The sequence below is a fragment of the Canis lupus genome, chromosome X (assembly GCF_011100685.1).
Source record: "Canis lupus familiaris isolate Mischka breed German Shepherd chromosome X, alternate assembly UU_Cfam_GSD_1.0, whole genome shotgun sequence".
NCBI lineage: Eukaryota > Metazoa > Chordata > Mammalia > Carnivora > Canidae > Canis > Canis lupus.
This window is the reverse complement of record NC_049260.1, coordinates 7,652,947-7,665,536: the sequence shown is the minus strand read 5'-3', so window position 1 is coordinate 7,665,536 and position 12,590 is coordinate 7,652,947. Positions and strand designations below refer to the sequence as shown.

Below are 12,590 nucleotides of genomic sequence, written 5' to 3'. Positions count from 1 at the left end.
CCCACGCCCCTGTGATGTTTGGCAACCACTAATCTATTCTTTGTACCTATGAGCTCAGGGTTTTTTTTTTTTTCCATCGTTTTTTTAGATTCTACATGTGAGATCATCTGCTGTTTGTCTTTCTCCTTATTTCAACCATGTTGTCACAAATGGCAGGATATCCTTCGTTTTTATGGGTGATAGTCCATTGTATATCTACACCATATTTTCTTCATTCATTCATTCGTTGGTGGACACTTCGGTTGTTTCTGTGTCTTGGCTACTATAAATAACGCTTCAGGGAACATGGGGGCGTCTGTCTTTTGGAGGACATGCGTTCTTTGTCACCACACATGGCCTTAAGCCTGTGAAGACACAAATGGTCACAGTACAAGTGCCACAGTCACTGTAGAGGGGGGCATGAAGTGTGCACCTCTTCACTGTAGCTAGGAAGGTATAACTCTGGTAGAGGATGAACTGCTTTGGTGACTCAGTAAAGAAATCAGTAACTGTATATTCAAAAATACGTAAGTGAAGTTGCACCCCCTAGATTACCACAGGCCATCTTTAAATTGGGATTCTAGAACTTACCACCATTTCAATTATAGACTGTCCCTCGAAAGACTGAGTACCTTGCTGCTCAGGGCTGCCCCTTTTGCTACTGTCTTTTCCAGGGGTGGTTGGAGGGCTACTGATCTTGTCCTCAGTTTTGCTCAACAGTTTCCTGCAGAGGTGCTTTTTCTCAAGAACTAATATAGCTCTTTAGAAGGGGGGAATCCCTGCCTAGGGCTCCGTTTTCAGTTGCCAGTTACAACACTTTGTTTCCCATAGCGATGCCTTATCCTACACTTATTCAAGTAACACTGAGGACCAAAAAAAATGCCAAGTGATTATTTTTCTCGGTAGTTTAAAATGGGATTCACAGTGAAAATGGCTGCTAGCAGGGAGACAAGAGCATCACTTCTGTCAAGATCCTCTCTGTCCGAAGAAACAATTGCGACATGTGAAGTTACTCTTAAAATCCAAACCTGTTAACTATCAGCTTTATTTTATTTTAAAATATACAAATATTTTGACATGTAGAAGAGTTTCAAGTTGTTGGATTTCAAAAACACCACAGAAAACTGACAACAAAGAAATCAATATCAAATGAATCACTCCCACCTGCCAGTTCCTTCTCCTAACTTAACTATAGACTCCAGGGAAATCAACAGAATTCATGGGATCAACACTTAAGAAAAAAAAAGCCAACACTCATTTGTAACATGCTGCTCTAAGCAGAACCAATTTATGGATTGCTGGTAGGGAGAGTTTCAACGGCAAACTTAGAGCTCCCTTAAAAACAAGTCTGCACAGAGACTGAGTTGATGCAAACTTTCTGCATCTGGGAAAAAAATACTCTTCTTGTGAATTCTAACACTCGACAAAATAGAATCGTATTTTGGAGAGGGACCATCCTGGTGCCGGGACTTGCACCAAACCTTCAAGGTTCTGGCTACGCTGACTGGAGGAGTGCTTCAGGCAGGAGAAGCGGGACTCAGAGCTGGGATAAACTGGCCAATGCCACAGGCTAGAAGACGTGCTTACTGGGAGCAGAGGTCTATATCGGGACAGTCGGAATTAAAGTGAAAATCTGTAAAAAGTGAAAACCTCTATTTCAGTGCACGTGCGTCCTCAAACTACGGGGCAGGTGAAACTGTCCTGTAACAAGGTCCAGCCTAAAAAATTCTCACAATTGAGAATCCGGAGCCAAGATGCCTTAGTTTTGCCGAGTACATTTCCAGCATCTTCCTCTGCATTCTTTTAAGGGAGTACTGTCCCTGTGGGGTCAATGAAAATGCTGGTGTAACTTTTTCAAAAGCAGAACTACATCTCTATGATGATAGCACTAGTTCAAATATTTGGCCAGATAAAAACTCCTCAGCATAACACGGGCTTTCAGGCCTACACCTCAAGTATTCCTGAGAAATAGTAAAGAAAAAAGCAGCTCTCTTCACATTATAAGGAAAAAAATTTTTCACACCTTTACTTTTCTAGATTAAATACATTGGCAATACTGCAGCTAAAAGAAAAACCAAGGGACTGTTTCCCACTTAAGCCAAGTTGGAAGGAAACCTCCAACGATCTGCTAAAAACTGTGCAAGGTAAAAACAAATGAACACGGTGTAGGGCACCCTCCCTACGTGAAGCATACGGTGTCAGTACCCACTTGACATTCCCATTACACCAGGAGAGCAATTCAGTTTGGGGAAAATAGTTTAATGTATTGCTCAGGAAAAAAAATAGTTTCTATTTTCCCATGTCTAACAAAGCAATGGTTAGGAAGTCCAGCGCCACCATGCAACCTTCATTCTGTCCCACACGGCCGAAAAGGAATCCAGGGCAGGCCGGACGTCCAGGATGGTGAACTGGTAGTCCTGGTTGACTTCGCCACCGTCATAGTAGTCGATGACGTACCTGACTTCAGTCCCACAACGGTTGATGATCCAATCGTGCCTGTCGAAAGGCAGCTCATACCTGGAACGAAAACGTGTTAGTGAGCATGAAAACGCTCACTCTTGGGGCCGAACATCTAACTGGGGAGCAAGGCTCAGAGATCAGTCTACTGTGTTGAAGGGAGCCGTGCCAAAGAACCGTGATGAGCCCGGGTCACACGACAGCTCATCTGCCTGCAAGGCAATATGGTCAACAGAAAAGAGACACAGGCCAGGGAGGTCAGCTGAGAGGCTGGACGGACCCAAGTGTGAGCGAAGGACGTGTTTACACTGGAAGAGAGGACAGGGATGCTCAGATGCTGAAAGATCATGGGAGGAGTAAAAGAACAAACCTGAGAAAACAGAAGACAACTCAACTTGGGCTACGATAATCAGACTGGGAGCAACACACGAAACCCTGATCCATCTGCCCCCTAAGCGGTGAACCTGAGGAAGAGGAGGAAATCTACAGCTGAATACTGATCACGCTGTGGAAGATGGCAATGCAGTCCTCAGACTGTCTGGTTTGGGGGCCAACAGAAAGCAGACCCTGACCTGAGGAAGGTAAAATAACATTTCTGTGCCAGCACTCACCCCATCCAGGAACGAATTCTTGCCCTCGGCGAGTACTCTTTCGCTTTACCTCCGAACCGGATCAATGATGGACCACAGGGACACTCCCTAGAAATTCGCAAACAAGAAAAGCCTATTCAAATATTTTTCCCTCTGTTAAGAAATGTGATGTTGCAGTTTGTCATGCATTTTTCAGTATGCATTTTACATAATTTCACATTTACAGAGTGAAAGAACTTTCAAAACTATTCAAAGAAATATCCCTGTTTGTTCAAAATACTGCTCTTTATTTCTGCATCAAGTATGTTCTGATTATCTGCGCTGTACTTTGCAGGAGTTAGGGAGTAGACTTTCCATTTGGGGGGGATATAGGTATTCTCAGGGAAGAAAAAGTGTTAAGTACTGGGCATTATACTTGACTTTCACATACTGCAGCTGGATTATTTTTTAGATGAATAAAAGAAAATCCTCGGGATCCCTGGGTGGCGCAGCAGTTTGGCACCTGCCTTTGGCCCAGGGCGCGATCCTGGAGACCCGGGATCGAATACCACGTTGGGCTCCCGGTGCATAGAGCCTGCTTCTCCCTCTGCTTATGTCTCTGCCTCTCTCTGTGTGTGTGACTATCATAAATAAATTTAAAAAAATTTAAAAAAAAAGAAAATCCTCTAGTCTTCATTCGAAACCAATGAACAAGCCATTATGAAGAAAAACGCTGGACGAATCCCTGAGAACAAATGAAATTAGTGCTGGACCAGCTGTTTAAGTAAGTGAATCCGAGACGCCCCTATCTTATCAGGTGCTGTCACTCTAAGGAGAGACTTTAGCCTTGCGAGGCTGAAGGACGTGGGTGGGAGAAAACACGGCCCAGGGTAACTGAGCCCTACGTGAGGCCCATCGGAGTCCCCTCACTTGTTGCTTTATCAACTACTCACTAGCCTCTCTTCTCAAGAGGGTCCCCCCGCTGAGGAAGGTAAAACAACATTTTGTTGAGTGGTCAACCCAGGCACGCGATCTCCTGGGGGCTGTAGCAGGGGTCTTTGAGGGACCCTGGGAAATGACCAGAAGGGGGGCTGAAGCAGACAAGGTGCAACCTCCTATTTGCCTTCTCTGTGCTCCGAAGTCATGCCACAAGTAGTTAGCAGGTGGCTTTCACTACACACTTGCAGACGCTTGTGGGTCACTTTGTTAGTGAGCTGGGAGAGGACAGATCTGCGTCCTGCTGGCCTTGGGTTACTGAGAAGGGAATCCTGGTCACTGGGCCCTTCCCTCCTCACACGTACCCCCTCCCAGGTGTGGTGGCTAGCCAGTGACACCCAGGGAGTGCCCCTAACGAACCTCAGAGTCCAAATATTAAAAAAAGAACACCTTAACAAAGTCATTCAGTGGATTTTAGCCAAGAAGTTAATCACATTTTATCAAGAAATTAAAATGTAATCCACCAGTGGCGATAGAGTCTGGCTTTTTGTGCTACCATTCCCGACGCCTCCCCTTCTCAAAGCAGACTCCTCAAACCAGCAGCATTTGTGTTCCGGAAACGCCTCCTCTGAGCCTGACCCCAGATCTCCAGAATCAGAAACACCGGGGGTGGGGGCCTAGCACTCAGTGAACCCTTGGGCCATGCGACGCTGCTCAGGGGTGAGGACCACCGCTCAAACAGACTGGCGGTCCATGACTGCCAACACACTCGGCTGCATTTACCTATTGTCTCTGAGAAAAAGACCAACGTGCTAAGATATCTCTTGATGTTTAGCCCTAACAGGGAGGAATTCAATGCTGCTGAGGGAACAGAACTGCTTTTTGCATCAGCCTCAGAACAGAGAGCAGTGTTATCTCCCATCCCAAGTGCTGTGTCTTGAATGGACCAGGGCATTCCTTCCATTGAGAGGTGGGGCCCACAGCCCTTCCCTTGGAACCTGGGCAGGCTTGTGGGACTGCTAAGGCCAGGTCAACGAGGGAGATGCAGCTTTCCTGGAGCTTTCTGGAATTCTAGCTCTGGAAACCCAGCTACCATGACGTGAGGAAGCTGAAGCAGCCACACTGAGAGGCTGTGGGTTAAGTGTTCTGGCTGACAGCCAGCATCAAGGAAATGGTCCAGCCACCCGAGGATTTCAGCCTGTGGCTGTCAAGCCATCCCTAATCAGAACCTGGCTGAGGCCCTAGACGTTGAGAGCAGAGATGAGCGATTCCTGCTGTCCTTTCTGCATTTGGGACCCACCAAATCCACAAGCGTAATAAAATGGTCGCTGTTTCACACAGCTATGTGGGAGTGCTCTATCATACAATAGTCCCTGAAACAGGCCTGCCACCTACAATGTATTAGAATAACACATTGTTTGAATAAAAACTTACAACTCTAGAAAGCAGAGAGAATATATGAAAGATGCTGGAAGGGCGGTTTTTTAAGATCTCAAATATACTTACGCAGCATGAAGGGCTTCCCACTTCAAAATCTCCTTCCAGGCTTGTTCGTTATTCTGATTGTGAATTCTGATGATGTTATACATATCTTTCTGACTAATATCGTCATCCTTCCACTTCCACCTAGGAAAGAACATTTGGTAAAACTCAATAAACCGTACTGATAATATACTATAAAATCAATCCATGTATTCATTTCACCGGGTCACCAAAAACTACACACTTATCAAGGGACCATAAGGTGACACTCTTTCAGTCAGTACCACTGATTGATGATTCCACAACCTTTTCTGTGTATTTGACATAATAGGTTTTTTAAAAAAACTTCTACTGGCAAAAAAAAAACAAAAAACAAAAAACAAAAAACAAAAAACAAAAAAACTTCTACTGGCTATGATAGGTTAACCTTATGTGTCAACTTGACTAGACCATGGGGGCCCAGATATTTAGTCAAACATTTTTCTGGGTGTGTCTGTGAGGGTGTTTTGGATGAGAATAACATTTAAACATAGTGATCTCCCTAACGTGGGTGGGCAGTATCTGATCAGTTGAAGACAGAAATAAAACAAGAATGAGCCTCCTGCAAATAAGAGGGAACTCTTCCTGCCTGGTTGCCTTCAAAGTGGGACACCGTTTTTTTCCTGCCTTTGGACTGGAATGAAAACATCAGTTCTTTCTGGGTCTTGAGCCTGCCAGCTTTTGGATATAAAGTACACGTGAGCTCTCTTGTGTCTCCAGCCTGCTGACTGCGGATCATGGGACTTCTCAGCCTCCATAACCACGTGAGCCAATTCCTTATAGTAAATCTCTATGTATAAATATACACACATCCTATTAGTTCTGCTTCTTTGGAGAATCCCAACTAGTACACTAGCCTTGCACTTAAATTCTTTTAAGTCTGAAAAATCAGTTGAATATTCTATACTGACTAGCTTATAAAATCTTACTGTATGTTTTTGGGATGAACACTTCTTTCACATTTAGTTCTTAGATGCATTGAATGAGCAAAGTTATACTCTCAGTAACATGCTCACTCACCCTTTCCGTAACATCGCATTCCAGAACATCTGTTCAGAAGGATAGACCCACTTTTTCTCTGAATCTGCTCTTGGAATAGATGATTCCTCTCTCACAGTAGATAGCGCAAATGGCTGGTCAGGGGCCGGCATCTGATTCGGTGGTGGCATCTAAATAAAGCAGATTTTTAAAAATGCTGGAAATATGATATAAAGTAGAAGCAAACAATATAATTAATGACTTTCTGGAAAGTAATGCATCACACACTAGGTACAGGTTCCCTATTAAGCCAGTGACATCAAAATTTCAGACCTCCCAGATAATTTGGCTGTTTTGAAGAGTCAGAGTTCTGCAATTTTGTTTAAGTTCTCACAAATGGTAAATACACAGTGTAGCTACATTTTCTCTTTTTCTCCTCAAGGATTAAGAAGTATAAACTAACACCACGACTACAGACGTTTCTAAAAACCTTTTTATGAGGTTTTCAAAAATGACTGTTCACTCTTCTGAGGAAGTCTCATAAACTATATGTACACACCACTTTCTTTTTAAATACTTTTAGGCTCTTGCTGATGCTTTGTCTTTAGGCTGAATACATCAGAGAGGAGTAGCGACACCATCACACTGCCGGATTGGAACGAGGGCAAGCAAGAATCCTTCCTCCCACACGTAAGGGGCGGCAACACTGTTTTGCACTTTCCCTGGACCAGGGTTCTCACCCCAGGCACCACTGCCATTTGGAGTGGAAAACTTTTGGTTATGGGGGTCTGTTATGAGCACTGTAAGGATATTTAGCAACTTTGCTGGTCTCTACCCATTAGTACCCCTCCTCCCAAGTTGCAACAGTGTCCTTCCAGGGGAAAAGTCATGCCTGGTTGAGAACCCCTGGCCTAGAGGTTCTTCTGTGTTCAAAGTATGAGGATTCTCTAGCAGATACACATTTATAAAATCCCAACACAGCCCCGGGTGAGAATGATGGCAGTGGGAGAACCAGGTATGCCAGGTACCACACTGAGCATTTTACCTGCATTATCACCACAGGTTTAAGGACACATGCCAGAGGTGCTTAGGATTCACTTTGGGACCTGCCACTTCCTAGCTGAGTGATGTGGGGCAAACTGAATCCTTGCTCCTTCTTGGTAGCTTCAACTCTGAAAACAGGGACACTAACACTCCTAGCTGTGGAGTGGTGATGAGGATTACTGGAGCATGTGTACAATGCTTAGCACAAGGGCTATAGATACAACCAAAAGAAATGTTGGCTGTTATTAATATTCTTGCGAGGTAACAATCCTGGGGTAAGAGTCTAGGTCTCTGGGATTCCAAAAGGCCCATGTTCTGACCCACTTAGGCTATTAGAGATTATCTAGAACAGTAGTCTTACAGGGGGCACTTTTAGGAATGTCTGGAGACATATCAGGTTGTTGTGATAGAAAAGAGGGTGCTCCCGGCATCTAGTGGGTGAACAGCAGGGATGCTGTTAAATATCCGATAGAGCACAGGACAACATCCTACTGCATGGAATCGACCAGCCTCAAATGTCAATAGTGCTAAGGGGGAGAAACCCTAATCCTGGCCACCTTCCTCAACACAGAAGTTTCCTTATAGCTTGGCTGGGTCATTACTGAGTGTTGAGGCTGAATGTTTGTGTCCCTCCCAATTTACTGAATCTGCCAGCACCTTCTAATAGGACCTGTCAGCCTCTGGAAGCCTGAGGAAGAGCTGTCTATTGTATACAAACCACCCAATTGATGGTACTGTTATATATGTTATAATACACACATATCCCATACCGCTTCTCTTCCAGACTAAATATTTCTAGTTCCTTCAAATGTTAGCCAAGATTTCTAAATACTTTTGATAACCCTGGCCTTCTAAAAAACCCTGTTCTGGCCTCCTAGAGTACAGATCTGAGTCTGTCTCTCCACCAAAAAATATGATTTCAAACAGGAAACCTCCATTCCCTACACTGTCTATCACAGAATGTGGTGAGGCACTGCTTGTCTTGTGCTTACTTTCTCCATGGCATTCCACTGGTGGCTGCCACATGACGCTGTACCACATCAGTGACTCTCACATAGGCTGGCACCTGGCTGTGTCGGAAGCAGAGCCCTAATCAGGCATCATGCCTATGAGGTTTCCCAAAACCAGAAATACCTTTACCAATTCTAGCTGCACTCCTAGTGGGATCTCCTGCCTTCCACTTATCCCCAAAGGAAATATTCCTTTGGCCTGGCTTCTTTCCAGTCAACCTACTCTAGCACTTCATGATTACTGCTGTCTTTAACAGGCACTCTCAAAACTACAGTTAGTGACGCTTTCTGGATTTTCAGTGTGGATGGAAAATGAGACTTCTTTATTTTAAAAGGAAAGGAGAATTAATCCTAGCAGTCAGCAGTCTGTCTTAGGAGTCCATAAAAGCATCTCTCTGTGAAAAAGTTCCAGGAAGAGGGGCAGAGTAAGAATTACCAGATTAGAAGGATCTAGGTTCTCCTTATTCTCAGCCATAGCTCCCGTAACAGGACATTCCACGTACTCATATGCACGATCTTGGTGGGCAGGCACAGAGCTCATTTTGTTCTCACAAGTTGGGTCAGATGGCTCTGCGCTCACTGGACAGCCTGAAATAAATCAAGCATAAAAACAGTGTCACCACAAAGGCAGGAGATCTGGCTCTCTCGATCTGGGCTCTAAAAAGCTGGATTTCTGACCAGTGATCACCATCAAAGGCATAGTTAGGTTTCTACTATTCCAAGCTGCCAAGAGCTAAGCTAGCTAACATTCTAATATCCTAAAGGCCAGGAAAAGGTTTTATAAATTTACTTCCTCTTGAAAGAGAAATAGGTACCCATTCCCATATTATGTCACACCCCCAGCAAAAATAAACCAAAAAACCTCCTCAACATTTCCAAGAGAATGTATTTTTCATTCCATGGTTTCAGCCAGTGGGCTTGAAGGTACCTGCTTGGGTTCCCAGCAGTGAACTGCTACAGAGTAACCCAAGCAGAGACCCAGCCATGTTTTACCAGGTCTCCCTGACTTTCAATTTGCGAATTCCAGACAAGGTCCAGGCCTGATCAGGATACAGGAGGCCAGGCTTACTGATGTCTTCTCTCAGGTACTAGAGACAGGAAATGAAAATGAGCAGAGGAACCTTCAAAAAGACTCCTGGAAAGATGTGTGAATGCCACTCTGCTTGTGCTTTGCTCCAGCACAGAAACAAGGCACAGAAAACTACCCCTTGGCTGAGGTTCTATTCCCCATCAGTTGATAGCAAGCATTTAGCAAGAATAGGCACAAGTTAAAGCAAATGCTCCACAATCCACGTAGGATCCAGGTGACACTTAAGAAGGGAGGTCTGAACCTAAGGAGCAGCAGCAGGAAGGGCAGATGATATCCAAGAATCCAGGGTGCAAATGGAAGCAAGTGTGAGACTGAGAAGCTTGTTTTAGACTGAGGAGAGGGGGCAGGGACCAAAACAGCCATGGTCCAGGAAGACAGCTGCCCAAGTAGGGATCCTTGTGTCAGGCAGGAGCAGTGACGCCAAGAATGTGCTGGATGCCTTACACGCCAAAGACAAATTTCCTTTCCCTTCCTTGCCTCTGTTTCTCCTCGAAGACCCTCATTCCCTACGACCCTGTATAGCTTTCCACTTGAGGGGTGAAGGGAGACTTGCTATACCACCTTTCCTCTCCACCATTCAAAGTGCCAATCTCTTCTGGGTCACTGCCCCCAGCTGGGTGTTAGAAAACACTGTTACTTTTCTCATATAACAAGAAGCCTCTTTAGTCGCCTACAAATACCCACATTCTTTACTAATGGAAACCAATCTGACTGACAGCTCTTCTGGACACACAGTACATGAAATTAAACCTTATCTACCCGGGGACACTCAGGGCAGGAACACAACAGCTTTGTCCAAGCTTTCTCTGTTTTAATTCTTCCTGTACAGAGAAACCCTGGAAGAACACTGAGTCTGTCCTTGTCCAAGGTCACAGAGTTTTTGCTGGCTTTGCCACTTATTAGCTGTGTGGCTTTTAAGTTTGTAGAATATAAAATAGGGGGAAAAACCTACCATACAGGTTTATGAGAATGTAAACTCCATCAGGCAAAGGTTTTTAGTGTTCTATACATTGCTATTTTCTCAGTGCAAAAACAAAACCCACCAGTGCTTGGCACAGAGAGGATAGTGAGAAAATTCTTGCTGAATGACCAAGGGAATGAAAGACTACAACGCAAGGAAGTGTTTTTCAGGTCATAGTTTTATATAAACAATCTAAAGCAAATGTGGACCAGTGAGGAATAAGAGCTTTTCCATTCTCACCTCTGCACCTAAGGAAAGAATGGCAAGACCATAAGTGATGACTTACTTTCACAAGGATGGATAATCAAATGGATGTAAAGTTGCCTTGACAAATACAGACAGATCTAGATCTAGGTTTCTCAACCTTAGCACTCTTGACATTTGGGGCCAAGTGATTCTTTGTTGCAGAAAGGTACACTGCACACTGTAGGATATTTACCAGAACTCCTGGCTTCTACTCACTGGATGCACCACCTCCTCTCAGTTTTGATCAACAAAAATGTTTCCAGACATTGCCAGATGTCCCCTGGGGAATGGGGGTTGCCAGTAGGTTGAGAACCGCGGATGGCAAACTTTAGGGGGTAAGGGCTAACGTATGGAGCAATCGCTGCACTCTCATGCATTATCTTAATTAACCATCACAATAACCCTGCGAAATATTATTATATCCTCATCTTCTAGATGACTGGTTGTGACTTAGAAAAGTAACTTGTCTACAGTCATATACCTTGTAAATAGCACCAGAAGGACAGAACTCACTGCCTCACTAGCATGTTATGCTACCTCTTCCTTAAAATGCTTTTGAGAAATCTCTTTTGTTTTTATTTTCTCGATAAAGGGTTGATTACCTTTCACTTTCCCTTCGTGCATGGGACATCCTGAAGGCGGGGATGCTGTCTGACGATTTGAAGCATTTGAGGTCTGAACTGCAACAGCAGGGGTAGATGCAGACAAACCCATGGCTGGAAGCGGTGCTGAATCCAAGCAATTCTAAATTCAAAGGTGCCAAAGCAAAGAGAGAGATTAATGCTGATGTCTGGGCTCCCACGACTCCCTTGGCGTTCTCAATCTGCCTAACTCTTGTTCTTCCTCCTTGTCACTCCGATGTAAATCTACAGGGCAGGGTATCCACTTTGAGGGATAGTTTTAACATATTAACCCCTTTGGGAAACACTAGTGTGAAAACTACACCACATCGCTCTTTAGGGGCACATTCCTACGATGTGCGGACTTTGGGGAGGGTGAGGTGAAGGGGGTCCCTGAGAGACTACGTCACCGAGGAGTGTAGGTCCGTGGGGAACAGGGGGCCCTAATTGTGGTGATCCCGATGGGAGAGGGGAATCCAGACTGAACCCCAGACCCGGGCTTAGAGAAGGACTGGGAATCAGGGAAGGGTACAGCGCAGAAAAGAGACTCGAGGAAGGCAGGAATGAAAGGACCTCCGAGGGGTAACGGGGACAAAGTCATCTTCACACGGTCCCTCCGCGTCCCACCTGTTCCAGTCCGTGACCCCAAAGCCCACCGGCCTCAGACCGCCGGCCCCTCCGCACCTGACGCTCGTCCCCAGCCGCTCCGAGGAGGCGGCCCCGCCTCTAACCGCCAACCCGCTGCCGCCTTCTCCTCGCTCGGTCACCGCTGCCGTCGCGGTCACCGCTGGCGCTCTAGCTCACCGCTACTTCCTTTTCCGAAGGCGGGACTTCCGGGCGCGCGGGGGGCGGAGCGCGGGCTGAAAATGTCGGCTTCCGTGGAGCGGGGCGAAACGGGCCCGCCCCCTCCCGCCTCGACCTATCAGCGCGAGGGCCGCCGCCTGGCCCCGCCCCTCCGGGCCAGCGTGGGCGGGGAGACGTCCCTAGAGTGGGGCTCTGCGCTAAGCCGCGGGAGGGTTGCTCTGGAGGTGTTAGTTTTAAAGTCTCTATCTTTTAAATTGTATCCCATCAGAGTGAGTTCTAGTAATGACTCAAGTAGGTGTCCAGAACCGTGGCCGACTCTGGAGATCCCAAAATGAACCAATCAAGGTTCCGGCTCCCAAGGCTTTCTTACCTGGG

General features: G+C 45.7%; 1 protein-coding gene across 2 annotated transcripts; it reads right to left on the bottom strand.

The window, feature by feature from the left end:
* Nucleotides 1-1,005: 1,005 nt before the first annotated feature.
* HCCS (holocytochrome c synthase) lies at nt 1,006-12,255 on the bottom strand. Of its 2 annotated transcripts, none has more exons than XM_038586809.1 (7): nt 12,096-12,255; nt 11,394-11,535; nt 8,931-9,082; nt 6,483-6,631; nt 5,448-5,567; nt 3,048-3,134; nt 1,006-2,496 (listed from the first exon to the last, which is right to left on the bottom strand). In XM_038586809.1, the coding sequence occupies exons 2-7, from the start codon at nt 11,503-11,505 to the stop codon at nt 2,298-2,300; spliced, it is 819 nt and encodes a 272-aa protein (XP_038442737.1). In that variant the 5' UTR covers nt 11,506-11,535; nt 12,096-12,255; the 3' UTR covers nt 1,006-2,297. The 2 variants fall into 2 exon arrangements, with proteins under 2 accessions (XP_038442737.1, XP_038442738.1); XM_038586810.1 differs by having other exon boundaries at nt 2,218-2,496; nt 12,039-12,184.
* Between the last annotated feature and the right edge of the window lie 335 nt (nt 12,256-12,590).

Bases quoted from the DNA above. Each gene is read 5' to 3' on its own strand.
- HCCS (XM_038586809.1), bottom strand. From the start codon at position 11,505: ATGGGTTTGTCTGCATCTACCCCTGCTGTTGCAGTTCAGACCTCAAAT. The intron at 6,632-8,930 runs GTAATTCTTACT...TGCTTTATTTAG, and splicing joins ACCTAGATCCTTCTAATCTG to ATGCCACCACCGAATCAGAT. The intron at 5,568-6,482 runs GTGAGTGAGCAT...GTTCTTTCCTAG, and splicing joins AATGCGATGTTACGGAAAGG to GTGGAAGTGGAAGGATGACG.